This window comes from Phyllostomus discolor, chromosome 13 (assembly GCF_004126475.2).
Source record: "Phyllostomus discolor isolate MPI-MPIP mPhyDis1 chromosome 13, mPhyDis1.pri.v3, whole genome shotgun sequence".
NCBI classification, from domain to species: Eukaryota; Metazoa; Chordata; class Mammalia; order Chiroptera; family Phyllostomidae; genus Phyllostomus; species Phyllostomus discolor.
This window is the reverse complement of record NC_040915.2, coordinates 14,642,819-14,669,644: the sequence shown is the minus strand read 5'-3', so window position 1 is coordinate 14,669,644 and position 26,826 is coordinate 14,642,819. Positions and strand designations below refer to the sequence as shown.

At 50.2% G+C, this 26,826-nt stretch overlaps 1 protein-coding gene across 2 annotated transcripts; it reads left to right on the top strand.

Annotated features, from left to right (window-relative positions):
- Positions 1-49: 49 nt before the first annotated feature.
- SPRY4 (sprouty RTK signaling antagonist 4) lies at positions 50-14,439 on the top strand. Of its 2 annotated transcripts, none has more exons than XM_028528638.2 (2): positions 50-279; positions 9,903-14,439. In XM_028528638.2, the coding sequence occupies exon 2, from the start codon at positions 9,951-9,953 to the stop codon at positions 10,848-10,850; it is 900 nt and encodes a 299-aa protein (XP_028384439.1). In that variant the 5' UTR covers positions 50-279; positions 9,903-9,950; the 3' UTR covers positions 10,851-14,439. The 2 variants fall into 2 exon arrangements, with proteins under 2 accessions (XP_028384439.1, XP_035870737.1); XM_036014844.1 differs by lacking the exon at positions 50-279 and adding an exon at positions 293-1,214.
- The last annotated feature ends 12,387 nt before the right edge of the window (positions 14,440-26,826 follow it).

Genomic DNA, 26,826 nt, shown 5'->3' with positions numbered 1-26,826 from the left:
CTCTTGTGCCCACCCATTCATAGAATCGCGAACGGCGCGCGTGCGCACTGGAGCTTCTTTCCCTCCCATTCATAAAAAAGCCATTTTCCCAGGCAGTGGTTGCAACACCGCCGCGGAGGCAGCTAGAGAAGCTGACAGCGCGGAGCTCGCGGTGCAGAGCTCAGGAAGCAGTGCCGGTTTCTTCGGCCGGCGTCCGCGAGGACAGCGCCGTCTGAACCACTCTGGTTAGGGGATTTGCACAGACGTGGAGAAATGCTTGTGACTCTGCGGCTCCTCAAAGTAAGTCCCTGGCCGGTTTCGGGATCCGAAAGTGTCCCGCTCTGAGCCGCGACGCGACTGCCCCTCGGGCTGGGGCAAATGGTGCGCTATTTCTAGGCGCGCCTCAATGTTCCTTCTCTCTCCCAGCGCCTCCTGGAGCCGCTGCGGTGCGCCGCAGCTCCCAGACGCCCTGGGCTGGGCCGGCACGGCGCCGGGGGTGTTCACAGCCTGGCACCGGCGTTTCCAACCCCCGAGCATTGCCAAGCCCGGCTTCCTCGCACTCTACGACTCGGGAAGCCCCGTGCGTGTCCCGGGAGTTTGCCTTTGGTCTGGCCCCTTTCCTCCTGCCACCACCCGGCTCGGGCGCTGGAAAAGGAGGCTTTGGGATCCTTTAAAGGAGGCACCTTTTGAGTCCGGCGGGCGCCCTCGCCCTGGGCGGCTCGCCCACCCCGGGCTCGGTGCCCACGATGCCAGTTATTCCGTAGATCTCCCCAGCCCGCAGCAGCGGCCTATGCCCGACGTAGGGTTTTCATTCCCCATCGGAGATGTGACGGGCAGGCTTTTCTATCCTTCTCTGCCTCTCCCCTCGATGGTCAGCGCTGGGCTGGCTCGGGACTGGGCATTTCTGCTCCCTCATTTTGGCGAAGCGACTCCTCGCCGTCTGACCTTTGCTCTGCTGCCTCATTTTATGCTGTGCAACTGCCTTGCAATTGCCTTTCCCTTTCTCGGCCTCTGCAGGGCCTGAGGCACCTCGGCCTCCCTGTCCCTGGGCACCGAGCTGTGCCAGGCGCCGGGCGCTCTGGGGCTGTGGTGGGGGCTGAAGGTGCGTTTACATAACGCCGGGCGTGTGGGAGCTGGAGGAAGAGGTTGCGTGCGTAGGAGAGATAAGGCTCCCGCTTTCCCTCCTTCCTTCTTGGTGGTACCAGGCTTGACATCACCGAGAGAGGATAGAGACGGTACGTTCTGTAAAATCTGAATCGCCAAGGCCATGGGGGGCAGAGAAGGGGGGCGAGGGCGGATTTGGCCAGTTAGGGCAGCTGGAGCTTGGCTCCATCACTGGGGCCAGGGCTGCGCCCAGTTCCCCATCTATGCAGACGATCAAAAAGCATTTAGACAGTAGCTGCTCTTGTGCAAGAAGACGGTTTCTCAATTCTCTGACTAGGGGCTGGGGGTTGTGGGCAGAGGAGACAAGAGAGGCGGAAAATGGTTGCATGGCTGAGCAATGGACGGGAGAAACGTACTGGGCTGGAGGGGCTGGATGGTGGGAGAGGGGAGAGCTGCTACCTGCCTCATTTCACCAGCTGCTGGATGGGCATCCATATTGCCAGGCCTGCGTGAGGGCAGGAGGCTTTGGGAGTCCCCCAGTATGGTTAGTGCTGAAAGGAAAGGTGTGGGTTCGGTGAAGTGGCCAGACCCAGTGGGAACCCCCTCTTTCCTCCCTCCAAATCAGTGGCGTGATTGTCTCAAGTTTGGGGAGGGGTGGGAGCAAGTGCATGTCGTCTGTCGGGATTGCTGATCAACGTTCTCCAGTCTCTCTGGTGAGCCTCTGGGAGATACAAAGCTTTAAGGTGAAGGCCCAGAGTATTTAAGAAATGTAGGTTTATCAACCTGAATAAGATTGGTCTGGCTTGAGGCCCTACCCAATATCGCACTGGTGATTTCACAATGTTTAGAGTTCTCTGGATCTTCACACAAATGGAGCATAAACATCTGACATTTTTAGGCTTTTTCCCCTTTCATGTGTGGGTGTGGGGCAACTAGGAAAGGAAGGCTGCAGTTGGTCTCCTCTCAGCAGAAGGGTGGGAAAGTTGCAGACATGTCCTGTGTGAAATTGAATTTCCTTTTTCCCAGCCCTTGGGAGGGTCCTCACTTGCCAACAGGCTCCAGGCAAATCCTAACTGAGCAATGCACACACTGACCCGCTGAGCTGTGTGGCCAGTGCCAGGTAGGGGGCTTTTGAGGGGTGGGCTTCTGAAATTTTGATGGACACACATTGGTCAGCTAAGGTGAGGAACACTTTAAAGACATCTCTTGATTGTCTTCCTTTTTAGATCCTAAACTCAGGAGTTATTCCCCTTTTTGTGGCTGTAAATGTTCTTCTCATTCCCACGACCTTTTCCAGATTACCCTCTGAAATGGCAAGGTCTTCCTTAAAGCTTTGGCTGGGCTTGGTGGGAGGAGACAGGACACACAGAAGAGAACGATTCCTGGTTCAAGCAGGGCAGAAGCTAGGGGCTGGTGGCCATTTGGAGACCTCAGATAATATTTTTGTTTTCTCCTTCCAAAATAGGTGGAGAGACAAGGCTCTTTGGAATTGCACCCTAAGTCCTGTTCACACCCAGTTCCTACTCTTTTACTCCCCCCACCACCCGCCCATAAACTTGATGGTGTCCCTGCCCAGAGTTTCACTGATCTGAATAACAAGGCAGCTTTTCAGTGCAAGATTTGATAGTCAGTAATTTAAAAATTAAGGGTGGAAAAAAACACCCATTAACACCCTCAGAAATGGCCCTCGAGGGGTTGCTACTCTGGGGCTTAATACTTGGGGATCACATATGGGGACTTCTTTTCCAATTGCTGATGTTAAAAGTCTTTTGGGTGTGACATCTTTCAGCCCCCAGTTTGGGGCCACCACAAGCCATCTCGGTCTTGGTACAAGGAGGCTTGGAAAGGAGCCCCCTCCCTTTCTTCAGAGAAGTTTTTCGTTCTTAGAGTTATAGCAGTTACAGCATTTAGGTAATTCTGAGTCCACAATGCCTGTCATCCCGTCCCTATTGAAGTGGAAGTTCCCTTGTGAGGACAACTTGGGCAAGGATTCTTGCACACATCTCTGGATCCAGCTGGAAATTTGGATGTGGGGTGTAGATGAAGCAGTGCTGTTAAGGAAGGAGAATGGCAAGAGTGGAGAAGTTTCCTTCTCTTGGCCAACCTGGATCTCCCTGACAGGAGGGAAAGCAGTGACTCGTTGGAATAGAGTTTTGCTCTTTCAAAAGAGCCACAGAAAGAAGGTGATAAAGAGCAACCTAATGAAAACCGTTTTACTCCTTCCAGATCAAGGCAGGAGCTAGGTCAAAACAGATGGTAGCTAGGAAACCCGCTGAGCTCTGGGCCTTAGTCTCCCCGTCTGCAGAATGGGGAGAAGGAACTCCTCCCATGGGGCCAGGGTCAGCTGGGCAGCTAGCAAGTGGGCAGGTACTGATATTTGTACTACTGGGCGCCTAGTTAGAGGGCCTGGTTGTGAGGGAGCCCCTCCTACACAGGAGGTATGGGGTGTTACATGATGTAAGAGGCAGCATATTCTTGGCTTTCATGGGTCTGGGGCCACCCTGCAGATCCGGACAGCTGACAAGGCTAGGGATGTATCCGGGACATGTGGCAGGGCTTAAGAAGCTCCAATGCTCAGCTGTGATCACGATTGTTCTTTCCAAGGACAGTCAGTAGAGGAAGCAAGGGCACTGGGGAGGGAGCACAGATGTGCTGGATGTAGTGGAGGAGGAAAGAGGCCCTTCTGGGGGCAGGTGGCCATTTGCAGAAGAGTGGCTTCCCTTGTCAGGTAGTCTTTCTTTTTCTGCTTAAGGGGCAGGGGGAGCCATTTCCTGCCCCTCCCAGAAGTAAGCTGAAATCTATTCTAAGTTCACTGGTTCCTGGAGGGTGGTGAGATAAGATGATCTTGGCGGTAAGAGGAGGCCCTTCCCTGAGGCAACTAGGTTTCTGTGCCGCCACCCCCCCTCCCCCTTTGATGTGGGCCAGTTGTTCAGTGTTAACAGGCTGCTTCTAGCCCCATTCGACTCTGACTCTTGATTTCTGGTCCCTCTCTAAGGGCATCTGAGCAGACAACAATTAGGGGGGTAACACATTGAAGCCAAAATCTGAAGCCGGTTAGACTAGCTCTGAGCCCCAAACCCTCTCCCACTCCTGGGGCTGGATCTTTGGAGCTCAATTGATAGGTTGTGGAAGAGGAAGAGAAGAGGGTTGGGAACTGATAACCGGTGATGGAGCTGTGTGATGAAAAGCAGCTGTTTTCTTTTGTGATGTTAGCAGATTACGGCCAGAGGTAAGCTCCCTAGTGCTGGGCCAGAGGTGAGCTCCCTAGTGCTGGCGCAGGAGTGGGAGGTAGGGCGGGGAGCAAGGATTCTCAGACAAATCCAGCTGCTTAAATGTGCTTTTTTCTCCCAACGGGCTATTCTCAGCACAGATGCAGAGATTGTCCTCCTCAGTAGGGTGTAGGGCAGGCAAGTCCCTGGCTTCCCTCCCCCTCCTCTTTAAAGTCTTTTTGAAGCAATAAGTCATTATTTGGTTGGAACTTAATTAACTTAAACTGGGATGTTGTCACAAAGAACCCCGCGATAGGGGTGGATAGTGGTGGGCGGGCTCTCTGGCAGCCTAGAGACCTTTTTCCTGAGCTGTGAAAGGGTTAAACAACCTTCACTGAAAGAACCTGCTGAGACTGAATGGGGCGGTGCAGAAACTGCCCATTCATTCAGATCCTCTTGCCAGTTTGTGTCGCACTGACCCGTAGTTTTCAAAGCACAACTGTCACCTTTTCCTAATATTTCCCAACTCCTCTCCCCAGGGTAAGTCAAGGGGAAAGGGTAGGGGTGGGTGGGTGGTGCCGACATTTGCCAGGTCACTTGATTCTTTTTAGCTAGCCTGTGCTGAGGGGCCCGAGGCTCAGCTCCTCCCCTCAGGTACAAATGCAGTGTCAGGCTCACAGCCGGCCAAGCCGCAAGTACAGGGCTGTGTGCTCCGTGCTTTCCAGTCTCCTGCTGATTCAGTGTTCTAGGACTCTCTTTTTCTGGCCTCTCCTCCTTCTCCACAGCCCTGGGCTAAGATGTCCTGCCCATGAACAAGCCCTTGGACCCTGAAGTTCAGCGTTACAGGTGGGAAGAGAGGGGATTCCCTTCCATTCCTGGGTTTCCTTTTAGGGACTCCTTGGTGGGGAGGGTCCTACAAGTGAGACCCATTCAATTTTAAGAAAACTAGAAATGAAAAGGCATAGTAAGCTGGGGGAGGGGTGACAAAGTGACAGAAGGGAGAGCGAAGAAAACAATTGGAAGTGAAGATAGAAAGTGGAGACAGTAAGAGATCTCTGAGCCTTCTTTAATGGCAGATTTCAAACCCCGCACCTCCACTTTCCACACTGAAAATTCCCCGACCTGGAGGCCAGTCTCACGCCAGCCCTGCATGGCTTCATTTCCCTGTTGGTTTGGTTAAAAGGGCACAGATGGCCTGATGTCCCTCCCAGAGGGCTGGTGGCAGACTGGAGAGACAGGTAGAGTTCACGGCTGTTGTGAAAGTGACTGACACTTAAATGCGCTTCCGTGAATAACCAGAAGTTGTTGGAAGTCAGGGCCGAGGTGGCAGCCTCTGAAGCATTTGCCATCTGGGTTTGAACCCTTCCCTGATGACTTGCCAGCTCTGTGACCCTTAGTTCTAATGTTTCTTCCTCCGCAAAATGGGTGTTATCCTCATAGGTGATGGTGAGGATTAAATGAGAAAATCACTGAGGGCTTAGCATAGAGCCTAACACCAAGAAATGTTGCATAAATATTAGCTACTTCCATAATGAGTATTTATTCGTACTAGAAGGTTGGAGTGGAGTGAAAGTTTTCTTTCCTCGTGCTAATCCATCAGACCACCACCTAAAACGCGGCAGAGGTGCTTCTGGCTAAGTGGAGTGCTGGCTTTGTTTCTCTGTCCACAGTCTTCCAGATTGGCCATCAGTCTTCCGAGCAGCCTAAATGAGGCAAAGCCTCCTCTCTCCTATTTATATTATAAATATCTTCCTTCCTTGCAGGGGAAGCAGAGTACATATTAAACTGCACTTAAGTTCATCAGCGTTGCTTAGACTCTGGAGGGTGGGTGTGTCCCTGGGAGTTGAGATTGATCTTTGAAACCAGTGGAGGGTTGGGGATTTTTTTTCCCTGAGACTTCATTTAACTGTGCTGAGGGGTTATCAAACAGGCTGTTCCAGAAGTTGTTTTTCTTTGTCAGACAAATGAATTCAGCCCTCCTGTGGAGGCTCCCTGCTAATGGGGAGGTGAGGCCTGGAGGCCTCAGAAGGTTTGTGCAGTGCAGCTTTGAGCCAGCAGATAGTTTTCGCTGAGCTGGTGGCCAGAAGGACTACTATGTCTGGGTTATGATAGGAAAAGATACATTTATATTTTTAACAAGAAAAAAGCTCTTTGTCATAAACTTTTTTATTTTATGTTTTAATTACAGTTGCCATGCAATGTTTGTTTTGGGTGTACAACATAGTGATTAGACATTTATGTACCTTATGAAGTGATCCCCCTGGGAAGTCACCCATCTGATGGCCCGCATAGCCACACACAGTTATTGACTAGACTACTGATGCTGCATACGCCCCCGGGACTACTTTTATAAGTGGTGGTCTATCCCTTTCACCTTTTTTACTACCCATTCGCCTAGTCCCCCTTCTATCTGGCAACCATCGTTTTATTTTATTTTTTGGTATTTGTTTTTTGTCAGACTTATTTAATTTATAATACCTTCTATGTCTATCCATGTTGCCACGAATGGTAAGATTTCATTCTTTTTTATGACCGAGCAATATTCCATTGTAAACATGTACCACATCTTAATTCTTTAGTCTGATGGACACTGAGGTTGCTTCCGTATCTTGGTTATTTTAAACAATGCTGCAATTAACATGGGGGGGGGGCATATGTGTTTTGAATTAGTGTTTTGGGTTTCGGGGAAGATGCATTTTAGGATGTGCCTGCTGGAGCCATCTTGGATACAGCCTGTCCCCAGAGAGCTTAGTCATTGTGGACCGCGCTCCCACCCCCACGTCTGGTTCCAGCTGCAGGCCCAGATGCTGACAGCTGCCTTTGGAGGGTGATGGGAGCCTTCAGATGCCGATATGCCCGTTCCCTGCAGGCCCAGCTCCCACCCTTGCTTCCTGGTGGGGCTTTTCCATGGGACTTTTTCTGTGAATCTGCCTTCTGATTCCAGAGCCTCTTAAAATCCCTGAGCATGGCTCGTACTTTTTGCTTCATCCACAGAAAGTGGTTGTTTTTAAAAGAACCCCAGGAATAGAATTGGGGAAAGAAGAGTGGATCATCTGCTTGGGAGAGGGAGCACCCACCCTTTTCCCCACAGCATGGCAGGCCCCAATCCTGGTCCTAGGACACAAAAAGCCCACCGGCATGGGGCAATACAGCCTTCGAACCACCACAGACATTTCGTTGGCAGGACCGTGAGTGTTCGTGACCTGCGCTTCTGAAATAAGGGACTCATGTTGTCTTTGCCTGGGGTGGTGGTTCTGGCTGAGGCACTTCTTGGCTGATGCCAGTGTTATCCTGTGCCTCTGCCAGCATTTCCCATTCTTCTGCCTAGTCACACCTTTTCCTCCAGGCAAAGGACATAGGGCTCCTAACTCTCTTCTGTTGACCCCAAACCCATTCATGCTAGAAGCAGGAATCCCTGTGAAGGCTAAGTGAGCTTGGGCAGCATTTCCTGAAGTTCCTCCCCCATGGCCAGCTTGATCCTTGGGAAAACTCCTCTCGTGGAGCTTACTTGCCATCCCCCCATCTGGCCCTGACCACAAGAGGCCACCTTGGCAAATGACTCCTTGGTGGCAGACCTGCCAGACACTTAGAGCTAACTCTGCCGTGGGGGTGTCTCCCAGTTGAAGACGATGCTGTCTTCTCATCTGGAGGGAACATGAAGGCAGATGACAGGCACTGCCACTAAGCAGATTTTCTCCAAGATGGAGAAAACTTAGAACAGAAATACTAGCGTGTTTTAGGCGCGTAGGGCTATGGGAGCAAAGCCAACAGTTCGTGCCCTGTGCAAATGGGCAAGGTCAGCTGACTGCACACTGAACATTGCAGAAAAGGTTTTTTTGTGTTTGGCGGTATAGGTGATGTACAGATGAGAATCCTGCAGACAAGCTCCCTTCTATCCTCTTCGGGAACTTCGCATCTAGAGCTAGCACTTTCTCTTGGATGGGCTGGAGCTCATCTAAGGAAGCCCTTTCTCAACGATTGAACCATTCCCGATCAAACTGTTGTTCCAAGTGGAGGAAGTGTAAGACTGAGTTGCCTTGAATGCCCTTTTTGTTTCTCCTTCCTTCCTTACTCTAGACGTCGAGAAGTATGGACGAGTCCCCCAGGCAAGGAAGGTGTCGTTCTCCTGTACCTGGAATATTGCGGTGGACCAACTATGTCCCGAGTCTGGAGCGACACTGTGGGGACGTGGAAATGCACCCACACCCCCTTCTTACACGTCACCTTTGTGAGAAGATGAACCTAATAGCTGAGGCACAGGGTGTGCTCTTCTAGTTACAACCTCATTAGCATCTTGAAAAAGCATTTGTTGAAACCCCACCCCATAACACATTGTTCCAGCGGCTTCTTTTTTTTTTTTAAGACGGTATCTTCCCCTTCTATCCACACAGCCTGTTTTGTCCCCCACCCCACCCCCACCCCTGGTAGAATCTTCCCAGAGTCTAATCTTTCTCTTGGATTCCAAATCATGTCCCCTTGGGCAGAGGTCTTGGCCTTCTGCTGCTATTTCTTTAAATTGATCTCCAGCCGAATTCCGAATGTAAAGGTCAGCAGGCGAGGAAATGGCACTTCTAATAGAAAACAATGTGCACTTTCTAAATTTGAACCAAGCCATTTCCGCTCTTTGATTTAAGTGACTTCCTGGGGTTCCGTGTCAGGCACTGCAGTTGAATCTCTGGCGGGATTCCAACTTAAAATTGCACTCTCTCGGTGAAATTAGAAACTGATCCAGGGTTGGCTTAGCTATTCTAGTAAATAGCATTTAGGCTGAATGTTCAGCTCAGCACTTGGAAATGGGCAATGTGAGTGCCCCTCGAGAGGATTTCCCATCCAACTTGTCAGAAGCGCACCTACCCATGGGTTATTAGCCACTGGAGGTTGCTGCTCTTAGAAGTGCTGGTAATAAGTTAATATCCTGGACGTGCTGGCATCAGCTACAGCCCTTCCTTCTCTTGTGACTCTCTGAAATAAAGGCTTTTGTTTATCCAGCTGATAAGCTTTATGGGAGCATACAGGGGCTGTCTCTTGTGGTCACCACATCCTCAGCACAATGCTTGGCATGTAGCACTCATTAGGGCTCAGGAAATGCAGACTGTGTCTCTCGGGGATGGCGATGGATCACAGAGCACTCGCTGTCACCAGGCAAGATGTTAGGGACTGGATATATACTTTCTCGTGTAATCCGCACAAGAACCCATTTTACTGTTGACGATGCTGAAGCGTAGAGACTACAGAAAAGAACCTCATTCACAGCAGTGCTGCTAGGGAAAGGGAGAATTCGAACTTAGATCTGGTCCCAGAGCCTGTGTTTATCACCATTGAGCTCCCTATCTTAAATAAGCAGCGGGTCTCAGAGGTTACAAGAATGAACTCAGAGAGCCCAGGTTTGAGTCCTGGTTCTGTTACTGACAGTTTCGTGTGAACCACTTACTATTACTGTTCTTGTCATTATTGACCAGCTAAGCCTTAATGCTGGAGAGTCCACCAATGGGGAAACCAGTTCCCACTTCACTTGGGCTCATGAGGACCAGATGGGGGTAGGGGGTAGGTTACTGACAGGCCAAATACTGATGCCTGGAATCCATTCTCTCTTCTTCTCCCCACCCCCAGGGTCCCTAGAAGCCTGTTTCCTCAGCACAGCCCAGGACCGCCAGCCCCATGGAGCCCCCGATTCCACAGAGCGTCCCTTTGACTCCCAGCTCAGTCATGGTCCAGCCCCTTCTTGATGGCCGAATGCCCCATAGCCGGCTCCAACACCCACTCACCATCCTCCCCATCGACCAGATGAAGACCAGCCACGTGGAGAACGACTACATAGACAACCCTGGCCTGGCACCCCAAAGTGGCCCTAAGCGGACCCGGGGTGGGGCCCCGGAGCTGGCCCCTACCCCTGTCCGCTGTGACCAGGATGTCACCCACCACTGGATCTCCTTCAGTGGGCGCCCCAGCTCTGTGAGCAGCAGCAGCAGCACGTCCTCTGACCAGCGGCTCTTAGATCACATGGCACCACCGCCTGTGGCTGACCAGGCCTCCCCCAGGGCTGTGCGCATCCAGCCCAAGGTGGTTCACTGCAAGCCACTGGACCTGAAGGGCCCAGCAATCCCACCAGAGCTGGACAAGCACTTCTTGCTGTGTGAGGCCTGTGGCAAGTGTAAGTGCAAGGAGTGTGCATCGCCCCGGACGTTGCCCTCCTGCTGGGTCTGCAACCAGGAGTGCCTATGCTCAGCCCAGACGCTGGTCAACTACGGCACCTGCATGTGCCTGGTGCAGGGCGTCTTCTACCACTGCACCAACGAGGACGATGAGGGCTCCTGCGCTGACCACCCCTGCTCCTGCTCCCGCTCCAACTGCTGCGCCCGCTGGTCCTTCATGGGCGCCCTCTCCCTGGTGCTGCCCTGCCTGCTCTGCTACCTGCCCGCCACCGGCTGTGTAAAGCTGGCCCAGCGCGGCTACGACCACCTGCGTCGCCCTGGCTGCCGCTGCAAGCACACGAACAGTGTCATCTGCAAGGCAGCCACCAGTGAGGCCAAGGCTGGCAGACCCGACAAGCCTTTCTGACACTTCGGGTCGAAGCCCCCTGCATTCCACCTGGCGTCTTTGTTCCCTTCTGCCACCTGAGAAGACTGCAGCAAGGCCAGGGGTTCCAGCATCCTGAGACTGACCTTGCCAGTCTGCCCACCTCAGCTTCTGAAGAAACAAGACAGCCCCCCACCCCCAACGCCTACTCTCTTCCTCAAAAGGATGAAGAAGCACTTGGGCTTTTTTCAAGGTCCTGGAACTTTGTGTGAAACAGAGTGGCAGGGGTGTGGTGTGGTTTTGGGGGGATTTTTCTTTTTCAGAAGACGGAACACAGATGTGGCCACGTATCCGGAAGTTGCAGCTGCTTGAATGCCTTCCCAGTTCTCCCTCCTCCCTCCCTTTCTCCCCCCCCTTTTTCCATTCTCTGTGACTGCCTGGGAGGAACCACTAACTGAGTGGCCAGGGGACCTTTGAAGAAGACCCTGGAGTCTTGATGACTATTCTTTTTCTCCTCCCTCTCCCCAATTTGCCTGACATCTCGGGGAAGGTGTAGACCCTGGCCGCCCTTGTTGTATATACTTGGGAGCCCCTGAGAACAGAGGCCGGTGAGTCCAGGCCTTGCTCCTCGCTGTCTCCCTGGAGCCACGGATGGATTTAGGAGCCACTACACAGAGCACCTCTCCCCTCCAGCTCCACCACTCTGGGGGAGTTGCACTCCTAACGCCGTCCTCCAGTTCTTACTGAGTCACAGACTCACCTGCCCGCTAACTTGTCCCGAGTTCTCTCTACCCAGATCTTCTCCAGAAACTATGGGTCGAGAAGCCCAGCGCGGCAAATGCGAGACCAAATACCATTTTGCCAATGAGTCTGAGGCTGTGGTCTCTGGATCCAGTCATTATGTTTTTATAGAATAATTAAACCAGATGCTAACGGTGTTTTAGAAAATAATAAAACACTTGCTTCCTTTTGGGCCACCCCCAGGAAGGGCTGATTTCAAAATCTGGGGGGCGAGCAACCTCAAGGAACACAATCCCCCTCCCCGCCAAGAAGAGGATTTTAACAGCAAAGAAGAGAGGCAGCACCTCCCGTTGGCAGTGACAGTGGAGCCGAGATGGGTGCCGGTTTCTTCTCTTCCGATTCTGCTGCTTGCTGCCGTAGCCTTTCATGTACAGTGATGTGTCTGTACCTTTCATGTAAATAGACAGATGATGGGAAAAGAGTCTATTTTAGTGTTAGGAAGCCCTGGTGGGGAAGTCAGAAGAATGCGGGTGGGGGAAAGATTCTCCGGGGGCTCCTTGGGGGTTGAGCCCTGCTTCTGTGCATGGCCACACTACCTGCTGGACAGCCCCCAGAGATGTAGCAACTCTTCCTTTCAAGGTGCTAAAGAATTCAGAAAGTGCAGCACGTCCAGTGGGTAGGTACTTGTTGCATGCAAACGCTGTAGTGTGTCTGGTCCTTCTCCCCAGCTGTTGTGTGTGGGGATATTGCTTCACGTGGTATTTTGTGACCCCTGTCCCCTCTCCCCTCAACCAGAGGAAGTGGCCTGCATCAGGAAAGTGCGCCCCCCACCATGGGGGAAATGGGAAGTGCATTAACTGTAAAGCGTCTGTGGCATTTCCAGTTTGTCCTGTAGGCACAGAACTGCCTCCAGAAGGAGGTAGGGCACTATGATAGGCATAGGCCCAGTGGTTCTCAAGAACTTCCTTTTCCCCCTTCTTGAAGACTAGTAACAACATCTTATGATTCACAGTAAGTTCATTGTAACCATAGGTATTTATTGATTGGAGGAAAGGAGGGGAGGGTCTTATTATTTCAGGCTTTATTTATATAACACTTGCTAGCTTGTAAAAGGCAAATATGAAATACTGCATCTGCGTTGTCCATGGCTGATTCACATAGCTAACCTTGCCACAGTTGTGATGGATGTATGGATGTTCTTGCACAAATGGAGGGGCTGGTAGGAGAAAACACATTCAGCCAACCACTTACACTAATTGAATGTATCAGATGTGTACTGAAGGGACTGAGATGTTCTCAGAATAGGTGTGCAGAGGCTACCCCCAAAACCAGAGGGCACGAGTCCACTCTCGGGGAGGCCTCAGGACGCCCCCAGAGCCCCTCCCTCGGATGTCTCCGCGGGAGACCTGACCCCATGGTGAGGTGCACTTGGCGATGGAGCCCTGCACACCTGTTCTGTGGGGAATTGACTCACATAAGCTGTGTATACACATGCTCCTGCCTGCCCACCCTCTACCCACATTGACCCCGTTTCCGGCAAACAGCCTCCTGAACCTGACTTTTTGTGTACATAGTTGTAAACGGATTTTTCTGGGTTTTGGTTTTCTTTTCCCTTTTTTTTTTTCCTCTCCTGTTTTGGCTTGTTCTTTTTAGTTTGCGTTCAACCTGCTCATGGATGTCTGCAGAGCCCCTGGGTGTCCTGTGTGCTCAGTGGTGAAGGAGGGGAGTGGAGGGCTTGGATCCTCCCCCCAGCTCCGCCGCATAACAGTCCCTCTGCATGTGAAGACTGGCTTGCCTGGGAACCAGTCAGGGGCCACTGAGGGACCAAGCTCTCCGTAATACAACACATTTCTGTGGCTGCTCTGGCTGATTGTGTTTACTGTCACCAGTGGCTTGCTTGGCTGAGCTAGTCCTCATCTTGACCTTTTTTGAAAAGTATCAGCTGGTTCCCACTTCTCTTCAACCCGGAGTGGGTGGTGGTTCTGTTCTGCCTGGAACTGGGGGTGGGCCCACAAGCTTTTGTCCAGGGCACTTGTCGTAGGGGGCTGGGCTGCTCCCCGCCACACACAGTGTGGGTCTGTGAAAGCCCAACACTCCAGCAAGCTCCCTGGGAGCAGTGCAGGGTAGTCAAGCCCTCCCAGGTAGAAGACGAGTCACAGCCAAGGCTTCTGACAGTCCCTGCTGACAAAGATGGAAGACCTCTATGTGACACATCCAGGCCATTCAGCATCCTGCATTCTGCCAGGACCCTATGAGGGTCCTTGTTGCACGTTGAGTGAGACCCAGGCAGACAGTGACTTGTCCAGGGCTGCACGACACGGAAAGCGTCGGTTGGGGCTGGCACCGGGAATTCAGTCACCCAGAAGCTTCATGTCCTCCCGTGCTGCCCCAGACGTCCGACGGGGTGTGGGCGGCACGACTTTGCACTGTGCGATGTGGCCCTGCTCACTAGGGCGTCCGCAAGCTTCACCGGCCCTCTGGTCCATGCCTCCGGTAAGCGTCTTCATGCCCTCTGCTGTGACAGCTGGTGACAATTCTTGCGCTGCCGGATTTTTTGCTGTGGGTAATTCCGTGTGGTGTCCTACCTTGCTTTCTCTTCTCACTGCCCCCAGTTAGGCAATTGCAACAGGAAAAGCCGTCACAGGTTCCCACCCCGCCACATCTCTCCCTTACGTTTCCCCTCTTCACTGTAGTCCCTTCTCCCCCACAACACAAGTTACCCAGAAGGTTCCCTTTGTATAGAATATTTATTTTGAAGCTCTATTTTAATAGTATTTATTTTAGAAAGTCTACTATTGTAAGAGTTCTTCTGTTTGTGAAGAAAAAAACAAGTTAAAACTGAATGTACTGATCTAGAAAATATATATAAATATATATTGTTAAATATACACAGGACTGCTGTTTCTTGTGTGTTGTGTGTTCATGATCCCTTACATCTATCTCTCCCAGTGAGGAAGGCCTCATGTTTGTCAAAGAACACTCACTAAATGGAAGTGTGTGCCCGAGCTCTGGCGGGACAAGGGGACAGGAGAGAGGGCCTCCCGGGCCAGGGCAGGGCCTTCCCTTTCTCTGCCTCTAGAATGATCAGAGAACCGCTGGAGGAAAGTTTCACTTACTCAGGAAGCTGAATCCTGCCAGGTGCTGCTATTTCCCCCTCTGGCAAGCTCTCCTATACACAGACAAGTATGTGTAACAGACAGTCAACCAAATTCAAACAGGGAAGAGTGTTGGGAGGTGGGGAAGGGTCATCTGACCTGTGTAGTTTACAAGGTTCTACAGTTTGTATGCCCTAGTCTAGCCCCCAAAACAGGTTCCCATGAATTTACACACTTTCAGGTGCAAATGTGCACCTGAGCCAGATTGGCAGACATTGCCCCAAACCAGTCCCACCCACCGAGTGTCTTGCCTTTACCCCTTTGCCCTCCTAATAATGCACCTTCCATCAGCTCACTGGTATGCTCAAATGTGGTAGAGACTGGCCACTTGTCAGTTTGTGTAGCTGGGGGAATGTTTTCATTTTAACTCGCATGCCAATTACAATGAAAGGTGGGCTTACTTTGAACATGTGTACATATGCTTCCTGTTTTCTGAAAGAAAAGGAACTGAGATAGATAGATAGATAGATAGATAGATATTAACTCCAATAAGTAGAGGCAGACAACAGTGTGGGCAGGTAGGGCACAGGGATGAAGGGAGAGAGGACCCCTAGGTCCAGTTTTGGTTTCTCTGGGGTCACCAGTCATGGTGCCTTCCAGCTCTGAAAGCCTCAGGTTCTTCGACAAGAAGCCCCTGGTCACTGCCCAAGAAGGCACAAAGGATGTTCCTCAGTGTGGTCTTGTCTGCTCTATAAACTTGAGAATAAAGATCGGCCGACTTCCCTTGGCCAGACAGTGTGGCCTGTTCCATTCCCGCAGGGTGGATAGGGGGTAATTGGTGCTCTGGTATCTTACTTTGCTGTTGAGGTAAGTACCTGGCACTGAAGGATGCCTTTTAACTGGCTCAGTGCCAATTACAGGTAACCCCTCCTTTCAGAAAGTGTTCCTTACAGCAGCACTTTGTAAACTACCTGTTTTAGCTAACTGAAAGAAATCAGAAGAGGATTTTTGCTTTTGTGAAAAAAGGTGAAAAGTGAATAAAAACTAAAGTTCCGTGTTTGTTTTGTAGTGAACTGACAGAGGCAGCCTACTCCCTGCACAGTGAGAGGTACCGAACAGGCGGAGTGGCCTAAGCTCCTTCAGGGAACTACACTCAGCATCTCGGCATCAAGTTGCCATAGTTTGGGGCACCTGTGCAGTTCTCTTAGTTTTGTGCATCCATTAGTAAGACATGTCCTAAGGTATCTGAAAAGTCCTAAGAAAACTCGTAAGAGTGTTTTGCTTGGCATAAAATTGGACATAATTAAGTGTATTTGGTATGATTTAGTAGGTTATATTTTGGGTCTGAGAGCACTAAAAAATTTTTCCATATAAATGAATGGTAATTGCTGCTTCACTTTATGCCATTTTGGCTGACATGATTCCCAGGAATCATTTCAGGAAGCGGGGGAAGCCTTCACACGCACACCAGGCTTCGGTTCAGTCTCGGGTTTTGGTAGGTGCCCCTGGTTCCATTTCGTTATTGTTTCTAGTGTTTGGGGACTAAAAATAGCAGAAGCCTATACAGGGCAGTGGGCTCTTGGGGGAAACAGGCTTGAGTGGATGTGTGCTTGTTTTTTGTTTTGTTTTGTTTTAATTGGTATCCAGAGAAAATTCCACATGTGCCTTCCTCCTGTCTTTGCTGGGCTGGCCCGTTCCTGGTTCCCAGTTACGCAATGGCTGTTGGGTAATGACAATGCTGAGCCTTTGTTGAACAGATTCCTTTTGCTAGGGACTGAACATATATGCCAGACACCATTGTTCCCAGAGGTACAGCAACTGAGGTTCACAGAAGTTGTCACATGCCTAATAATACACGGTTGAGGGGTAGGCAGGAAAAAGGAAGAGCTGAAGGTTTTAGCACCACACTTTGAAGAAAGCATGGGATGGACTAAAAAGACTCTACCTGGTGACCAAATTGAAAAATAAGGGGGAAGAAGCAGAATTCAACCGTCTCTACACCCACAAACTGCACACCCCCTATCAGGGCACCACAAACCTGGCACTGGGCCCACAAAGAATGGTCTTGGGGGGGGTGGTCCCCACCTCTAGTGGCAGACAACTAGAACCTCCTGGCAACTTTGTCATCTCGCCAGGAGGCCCCCAAACCACTCCTGCAGCTCCCCAGCTGGACCCTCCAGCCTGCTGAACCTGCAACTTGAAATGGACTCAACTTTCCAAAGAACATTTGTGAACTAACCAAATGAACCCCGGCAGACAGCTCCGTGCTGGAGGTGTGTGCCAGATGAAAGCCGAGAGGACATTTTTAAGAGCCTTAAGTTTATTCATCGGAACTTTAATAAAACAATATGTTCATGGCCTAGGGCAGGTATAATTTTCATAATTTATGGGTCTCTGAGACAGGAAGAGCGCTCAGGGTTTTATTGTGTTTTGCACGATAAATGGCATTCCAATTGTCTACATGATGTTCTTTAAGGACTCTTGTCTGGCAGGAACACAGGCCTTCTGGAGCCCACCTGGGCCTCGAGGCCCGAGGCAAGGGATAATTATGAATACATCTGTATCTGTTAAGCAGGAGATGATTGAAAAACTCCCTCGCTTCCTTCTGTCATTAGAAGACACTTCCTATGCCGACACCTATATTAACATTTAAACTGCTGCGAGGTTTGGAACCCTCCCTGTTCCCTTCCTCTCCCACTTCTCCCTTAGGTCTGGCTTCTGTCTTTCCTGTACTAGGAGAGACTGCAGGTCAACCGACTGGCTCCCTTCCCATTGGGCATAGTGAGGGAGGGAGTGGCTTCAGACTCTGAACAAAAAATCCATCATCCATAAAGCAAGAGAGTGGATGGAGTTCCAAGTGATGCTGAAGTTGAAATTACTAGCTGGAATACCTACAGTCTTTTATAAGCATTCACAGGGTAACAGAGGTCAAGTGACCTTATGAAACCTTGTCCAAAGCTTACTCCAAAGTGAAGACTGCATTATCATTTACAATCTTGAAATTAATCAAGTTAGATTAATAGAATGAATCTCATTGTACAGATGGGAAAACAGGCTCAGAGAGGTTAAATCATTTGCCTAAGGCCACACAGCTGATGTATGATGGGCTGGAAGGTCCACACAAAGCCTGTTCACTGCATGGTAAGGTCTGCACTCACTGTGATTACACACACACACACACACACACGCACACTTTTTTAACCTGCCTGGGCTCTGCTGATACAGATTTGTGTCCAGTCTGATTGGCCCTTTTGAGTAGTTCAACCCAAAACATTATGTCCCAACCCCTATCCAGAGGGCCTCCTAAGGATGCCCACCCTGCAGGCATGACCCCACTCAAAGTCATAATCCCAGAAAGGACATCGGAGGTCATGGAGGCCTGTTGTTCTTCGCCAAGGATCTGTGGGGGTTTCAAGGGAACCTTTGACATTGAAGATAAATTTCTGTGTGTTTGTGCCTGAGAGACACTTTCCAGATTCTCAGGGAGGAATGTGACTCCCAAAATTAAGAACCACTGGTCTAATCCATCCATCTGTATATGGATGGGGATGCAAGACCCTGTGAGTGGTGGCTTGTTGAAGGTCACAATGGGTTAGCTGCAAAACCAAAAATAGAAGCCAGGTTTTCTGTCTCCTGGCAAACTAGTTTTCAAGCATTTATGAGCCAATCTATAGTGTCTCCTACCAAAAAGTCCCCCCAAAGTGACACCAGCCATAGTGATGCTATCAGTAATGTCCCAGCCAGTCCCATCTCGACAGACTCATCTGTACGTGGCTCCGTCCTTGCACTCCTGCAACAGGCAATGATCTGCTGACCCATTTACTTGTTCGCAGCCTGTCCCCCACTAGAGCATGAGCTCTATGAGGACATGAAACTCAACCTCTTGTTCATTACTTCAGTGCTGCCTGGCTTTTGTCACAAGCACACAGAAACTGTCCAGGGGCCAACAAGGTCACTGGGCACTCCCTCCCCACACCACACCCACTACCCTGAGCATCCGGGGATCAGTATTTTGATATACCCCACTCCTGCTGGGAAGCTTCCAGCACAGCATCTGGCATATGCATGGCAGTCAATAAATATTTGTTAAATGTATTAACTAATGATATGCTGAAAGGAGAGTCAAGGAGCAATGGATAAGTGGCCTCAGACTTTATTTCTGTCTTAAAGCTAGCCACATGCAAGGATGTAGCATTTTCACTATGTAATCATAATGGACAATAGGACCAGCTTCTCCCTCGTTCGGCCGACACAGAGTATTTGTTACCTGCCAGGCGCAATGTCAACCAAGCACTTTTTACCAGCTACTTCCTTTAATTCTGTGTCAGTACTTTCATGACCCCATTTTTTAGGTGAAGAAACCGAGGTTCTAGAATGTAAAGCCATGGCCCCAGGTTCTGAAGGCCTGACTCCAGGGTCCCTAAGCCATGCATCCACCCACGGGCACTGCAAGAGGCGTGAGCGGGGCATCTGTCCAACAGGCGTGGAGACGGTTGGGTTGTGTGAAGGGCCTGAGCTGGAAGCCCCGGCTGCATCCCTGTGGCATCTATCACTCATGGACCATGAAGGTCCTGGGGCCAGTAGTTTGCAAAACGGAATCTGGCAAATTCCTGGCCCTCAGCTCCCTTCACCACTTGCCTGTGACAGAACATCCCCACAGAGAAAGAAAGGAAGCCAGTTTAGGAATTCATGCCATTGGTTTCCCTGGCCCTTCCAGAACATGTATGGTTATCGGAAACATTTACTAATGGTTGGTATTGGACATTCACCCTTTAGACCAGGCCAGCATAAGAATAATTACTATTATCAGCTTTGGGAAAAAGAATCAGGGTACTATTTAATTTTAAAAAAAAAGTTTTTAAAAGTTGGATTATCTTTTTAGAAAATTACATGATGGTTGCAAAAAGTCAAACAAAGAAGGGGGAAAAAACAAACTCCCACCATATTCCCAGTTTCAGTTTAACATTTTGGTGTATGTGACTCATCCGTTCATTTAACAAATGGCGAGCACCTGCCCTGTGCCAGGGACTGTCCTTCCATCTTTAAAACCACACACGGGATTGCACTGCCCAGAGCTGTTCTGCAACATGCATTTTTCACTCAACAATACACACAGACTTTCCTCCATATCTCTACAGTTCCACTTTCCCCTTAGTAGCTGATATTGGTTGCATAGCATTTCATGTTATGGCCTCACCACCTTCCCTGTGATATGCTCTGTTCTCCAAATCCAGCTGCACGCCTCACCAGGACCCCAGCAGACACACCCTCTGCTTGCCCAGCCCAAGGAGGCCAGTGGTCAAAAACCAGGGGTGTGTGCGTGGCGAGGGCAAGGAAGGGCTGCACACAGGACAGCCTGATGGGGCTGGCAGTGGGGGACACAGGAAATTCCTCTCTCTCCCCAGGAGACCTTCCAAGTGACACATCTCTGACTTAGGGCAAAATCCTACATGGTATGGCATTCACCTTAAAGATGATCACAAAAATGAACAGGAGGGAACAGGAAAGACTCCTTCCTGTCTTTAAGATAAACAACTATCACTGGTCCATCAGCTGACAAGTCTACACTACTTATTTATCCCACCCTTTCTTATCACTGCCCTTTTAAAACCCTCTAGTGCCTCCCTTTCCTTGGGTGTGGGCTGAACTTAGTGACTGGCTTCCAGAGAACAGAGCGTGGAAGAGGGGAAAGGGTGGCTTCATAGCGGCAGAGTCTGGCAGACAGCTCCTGGCCAAGCGGCCAGGGTTAAACGTCACCTGCAGAAGTCACAAGGATGTCGTACACGCTGTGAGGCCACGTGACGAGAAGGGCGTTGCCGCTTCTGTTCTTCCCCCAAATTCCTGGCCTAAATCAAAGCATGAGAAAACAGCAGATATAGCCAAACTGAGGGACACTGGACAGAATGCCCAGCCAGCACCTTCACCAGTGTCACGGCCACGAGAAACAAGCCAAGACTGGGGAGACTGAGGAGACTAAATGCAACGTGGCAGAGAAACTAGCGAAACCCAAACAGTCTGTGTGGCATTGTCGGGTGTTCACGTTCCGGTCTCAGTAAACGTGTCGTGGTCGTGTGAGGTGTTAACCTGAGGGCAAAGTGGGGGGAGAATGTTGGGAATCTCTCTACTATCTTGGCAACTCTTTTATGGAAACCTAAAATGATTTCAAAATAAAAAGGTTCTTTTAAATAAATTTTTAAGACTTCAGCTTCTTCCCATTGACCGTAGAAAGCCGAAGTCCTTACGGAAGTCCTTCGCTGCACGTTCACCTGTGGTGATGTACACGTGCTCATCTGCTCATTTCCCATCTGTCTTTCCCCACCACGGGCAGGTTCACTCACTGCCTTCTCCGCGGGATCTAGACAGTGCCTGACATTGGTCATCGATAATTTATTCCTTCCCTCACCATAAATGAACCCATCTCCTATTGATGGGCATTTAAGTTGCTTCCAAATTTTTGCTCTTGTAGCTAGTGCGGCAGATGCCTTGGTTGATACCCATTCCCTGTTTAGTTAGCTGCCCCAAGTTTCTTCCAGAGTTTGCCTCTTTGCCATGTGATTCATGAAGAAGTAACTCTATTCACAGTTCCAGGGATACATCCTAAGGACAGTAATCAAATCATGTTGGCCCCTTGCTGGCGATTGGTTCAGTGCACGGACATGAAATACAGGTGATAACCAATGGGATGTAAAGGGAAATCTGCTGGGGGCTTTTGGGAAAAGTCACTTTGTCATTTTTTTTTATTTTTAAGATTGTTATTTATTTTTAGAGAGAGGGGGAAGTCAGGGAGAAAGCGAGGGAAAGAAACACCAATCAGTAGCCTCTTGCATGCCCCCAAATAGAGACCTGGCCTGCAGCCCAGGCATGTGCCCTGACCAGGAATCGAACCAGTGACCTTTCAGTTCACAGGCTGGCACTCAGTCTGCTGAGTCACAACAGCCATGGCATCATTCTTAAATGAGAAACAGGGAAGAAAGGAATACACTGTAGTGTCTTGTGATACTGGAACTGCAGCCTTAGTACCACAAAGGGAGCTGGTCTGAGGACAAAGACCAGAGGCTGGATGGCAAAGAGAAAGGGGGGAAGAAACTGGGTCCTTTTGACACTGTTGAGCTACTTAATTAGTCAATCCCAAAGTCATTATACCTGGAGGCTTCTTTTCTGTAAGTGTTTATGATTTAATCTGGTTTGAGCTGGATGATTTTTGTGACTTACAAAGGCTGACAGAGCTGGTGCATTTCCTACTTCTTTACAAGGCCGGAGTTTAGAAATACCAGAGGCTTGGGAGGGGCCTTTCGAAGTCATCTTGACTATAACCTCAAGTGTATATGTATAAGAAGTCACCATTTTCAACCATTTCTGAGATTTTCCTTGGAGCTACTGCCACGAACTCATGTCTTAAGTGGGTCAGTGACTGTTTTGCAGAGGGCCATGTCCTGCTCTGTACATTCATGAGTTTGGCTACTAGGCTTCCCACAGGTAGAGGCTCTTTCTACCCCCAGATAAAGAAATGGAGGAGGAGTTCTGGGTTTTTCAAAGTGTATCCAATTAGTTTATTGCACACACCCCCTTTTTCAAGGTGGGGGTACCCACAGAGTTACAACTCCTACAATCTTCCAAAGTAGATTCCACGGAAGGTTGTCTCTGAAATCAAAATCATGTTTTCCTTGTAATTCCAGGAAAGAGGGGGGAAGTCAGATCTTCAATAAGTCCCGAATTAGAAACAGCCTCCCCCAACCCACCCCAGCTAAGGCTACGCAGCTGGACAAGTGTCTCTTGCGGACTTTCAGATTGGAGCACCGCCAAAAATGTGAGCAAGAATTTGGCCCATTGTTACTTTAAATATCCTGTGTCGCAGGCCATCTAGGAATGTCTAAGTATGGGAATTTTCCTTCTGAGGTCTGGGATGTAGATATAAATAACTCGTTTGTTAGATTCTGTCTCCATCCTGCCTCTCCTAGCTTCAGTGGCCGTGAATAAGCCAGCCTTGTAAATAACGGTTACCAGCTCACTCGATGGGTGAGGCCAGTAGTGTAATGTATTAGGTGCATTTTTTTCCCCTCTCTAACAATAACTTCTCCGTGCCAGGCAAGCTGGAGAGTAGCTGTTTCCAAGACTATCCCAAACTGGTCTTGAAAATGCAGTCTGGGAGGTCATGGTTGAGGCTGACCCATCCAAGCCTTTCTACCCCCGCCATGTTGAAGTTTGAAGAGCTCCTATTAGTTTGTTTGAAAAGGAAGAGACTTTTATTCCCGTTCTTCTCACTATTTCTTTCCAAAGGAGGATCTGCTGGAATTAGTCTTCTGCTTGCATCTGTCACAGAACTGGTAGAGACATCCTGTAGTTGCCTCTTTCCTTCCAGCTCTAACTTCCCTAAATTTCTTTGGCCCTGAGGTTACAAAGAAACCAAACAGGCAGCACCTGGGCTAAGACCAAAGCGGAGCCCCGCTCCTCAGGCAGGAGGGCTCAACAAGGCAGAGTGTGCGTGGAGGGTGACCACAGGGTGTGGCCTCACAAGCCCATCCAGCCTCATCTCCCCTCACACCGTGTCCTCACCAGATACCATTTGTCTTCTCTCTGACCCATGGCCCAGCATACAGTGTAAGCGTCAGGGGACCTGGGTTCAAATTCTGCCTGCACTACACACTAGCGGGGTGAACAGGCACAGAGTCACAGAGTCACAGAGTCCCCCTAAGCCTCCGTTTCCCCTCTGAACAGTGCGGACAGTAACGACCCATCCCATGTGGACTCCGGTCAGGGACTGGCAGGAGTCTGTGTTTACGGCATATGCCAGAGGGAAGGGCTCTGTAAAGGAAAGAAAACAGCACAGAGGGAAAGGGAGAGCAAGAGGGAAGAAGAGAGACGGAGAGGCAGATGGAAACAGAGAAAACAGATGGCAGGGAGAGTCACAGAGAGACAGGGGGGCTTGGGGACGGGGGACAGACAGAGCCCAGATCCAGAGAGAGACACCAGAAGTGGGGTCTCTGGGGTGGCTGGGGAGGTCCTGAGGGAAAAGAGGGACAGAATGCTTTCCCCTCCTGGTGGGGGTGGGGGGCAAATCTGTAAATCTCCACTCCTGGGAGGTGAGCAAGATGTTCATCTCAGAGCCCCCCGAGATGGGTAACAAAGGTTCTACTGTCCAAAAAGGAAAAATTATAACTTGGGGTCCTCTCACAGAGATCAGAAACCCCCAAAGGGGCAGGGGAAGCGTTCAGCCTGGCTCTCACCCAGGCCCCTGCTGCTCACCAAGCCGACAAGGGGCCTCACGTGTGCCAGGCGCAGGCCTCGGCTCCGGGGTGCTTGCATCCCAGAGTGAAGGACACAGACGAGGACCACATAAGAAACAGACGTTCGGGAGAGCTTTAGAGAGGGACAGCTGCGGTGAGGAAGAGAAATCAGGTGACCTGGTGGGAATGAACCAGGTGGTGGTCAGGGAAGCCTCTCCGAGGAAGTGGTGTTTGAGACGAAACCGGTGAGAAAGGCGAAGGATAAAGACACAGCCCTCCCCGCAAAGCAGGCCCCTCCCAGGGCCTGGTGCGAGCGAGCACACACGTGACAAAGAAGCCAAAGGAAGATCTGCGGGGACTGCTGAAGTAAAACATGACCGAGATGAACTGAATTGTCAGTTCTTCAGAAATTGGTCCTTCCCCCTAACAAGCAAAAGCTGGAAGAGGCTGCCCGGCCCTCAGGAGGCCCTCCATGGGAAGGGGTGGGGGTGCAGACAAATGGCCACACAGCGATGTCCCCACGGTGGGCTATCTTCCTTCCTAAGGATAGCAAGGATAGCGCCTCAGCTCAGGGAGCATCCGGCTTCCTCTGACAGCCAGCGGGGTGGGGGCCGGGTTCACACTTCCCAGCCCCACAGGCCCCAGCCCACCACCCCCTTCCCTGGGGCCACTAGGACTATAATTTACATACAAAAATGCTTAGGAGCTGGGGGCCGGGGGAGCCAGGGAGAGTTCAAGGCAGGATGCCTCCCCTTGACCCCAGGAGAGCTGAGTTGAAACTGCTCTCTTTGGGTCAAAGCTGCCAAAACAAAGTTAAAGGTGTAAAAACAAAGTGAGAGGTCACCCAGGAGCGGGCCTCTCTCTCTGGAACCCCGGGGTAGGGCAGGGTGTGAAACGGCCTTGACTGAAAAGCACTTTTCAACCATTTTAACTACAGAAGCCCCTCAACTGCCATCAAAAGAGTGTGGGAAGGGTGGGTATGCAGCACCCACAGCCAATTCCATCCACCCAGTAAACACATATTTTTATGTGTTTTAAACAAGCCAAAGTCTCAACTTTCTCTCCCAACCTGCTCTTCCAGCAGCTTTCCCCATCTCAGTAAATATTTAATTTACCCAGTAGTTTAAGCCAAAAATCTCAGGCTCATTCTTCGCTTCTCTATTTCCCACCCTTCCTGTGATCCAGCAGCAAACTGTATTGGTTTACGTTTGAAGATATCCAGAATCTGACTGAGAGTCACCACCTCCACTAACACCAACACCGTTCAAGCCACCCAACATTTTCTCTCATCCGGGTTACTGCACCGGTCTCACTGCTGCCCCCTATAGTCCTTCCGGTTAATTGACCCTCGGAGCAGTGGCGAGAGGGAATTTACTGAGAATGGCCTTGGGCAGGTTGTTTCACTCCCTTGCACTTCAGTCTCTGCAGCTAAACAAGGGAAAATAATAGTAGCTGCCTCATGAGACCGTTATGGAGATTAAATGAAATCAAGTAAGAGCTCCTGGCATGGAGTAACTTCTAGTATTGTGACTCGTCTGACATGTCACTAACCATGCTGTGTCCTAACTAGGTTTTTGAGTCATCTCTTCCCACTAGATTGTGCATGGCTGGAAGGCATGGACCATGACACCTAACACTTAGCACAAAGTCAGAAGTCAGTTCCCTGCTCAGGGGCTTCTCATTTCACTTAAAACAATATATAAAGGCCCCATTGTGGCCCAAAAGACACCATACAACCCATCGCTGGCTGCATCTCCTCTGATTCTCCTTCCTCTGACTCACTTCCTTCCTGCCACACGGCCTTCCTTGAGGCTCTTCCATCACCACAGGCATGTTCGGCCTCTGGGTCTTTGCATTTGCTGGTCCCTTGGTCTGGACAGCTCTTTGCCCTAAGAGTTCCATGGCTCATTTCCTTCCTTCATGTTAAGTCCTTCAAGACTTAACAAGTCTTGGCTTCATTGTTACCTCTTCGGAAGGCCCACTCTGGCTTCCCCTCGGCCTATTTTATATTTGGCCACCACCTGCTTTTATGTTACATGTACATTTTTTGCTTACTTGTTTATTGTCTGTTTTGCCCACTAGAATGTAAGGTCTATGAGGTCAAGGAGATTGTCTTTTTTACCATTGTATTCCCAGTGCTCAGCATGGTGCCTGGCTCATCATAGGTACCTAATAAAAATCTGTTAGCTGAGCCCTGGCTGGTGTGGCTCAGTGGATTGAGTGCTGGCCTGCAAACCAAAAGATTGCTGGTTTGATCCTTGGTCAGGGTGCATGCCTGGGTAGTGAGCCAGGTCCCCAGTTGGGGGCGTGTGCGAGGCAACTGATTGATGTTTCTGTCCCCACTTTCTCCTCCCTTCCCCTTCTGTCTAAAAAACACACACTTAAAGAATGTATTGGATGAATGAATGAATGAATGAAGCACTCTGCACCCTGGCATGTGAAAAGCTCCTTACATACTGCACATGCTTTTGTTCAGTCCTCACTGTTAACATGCTACCAAGTGGGACTCCTATCTTAAAGATGAAGGAAACCAGGTCAAACCCTCAGCCTCCCACAGCAGGGTGAGCCCCAAGTACAGGGGTCCCCACATGCTGCCCCTTTGTCCCTGCTCACTCCTGCCAGGCTTTTTTTGCCTATTGGACCTTCAAGGTCACCTCAGACATTGTTGCTTCTATGTAGCTTCTCCTGCCCCGGGCTGGCCAGGTACCCCTCTGCTGCCCAGCATAGTCTGCCTGGCTTTCCGTCCCACCTCCAACAGTTAGGTGGCCTTGGGCAGATTACTTCACCCCTCTAAAGAGTATCTGCATCTAAAAAAGCAGAGAAAATAATAGTACCAGCCTCATGAGACTGTTGAGAAGATTAAATGAACTAAGATAAATAATGACCTTTGAAGATTGCCTGTCAAGTAGTAATTTCTAATATTATGTTTCAGTCTTTCATGTCACTCACCAGGCTGTG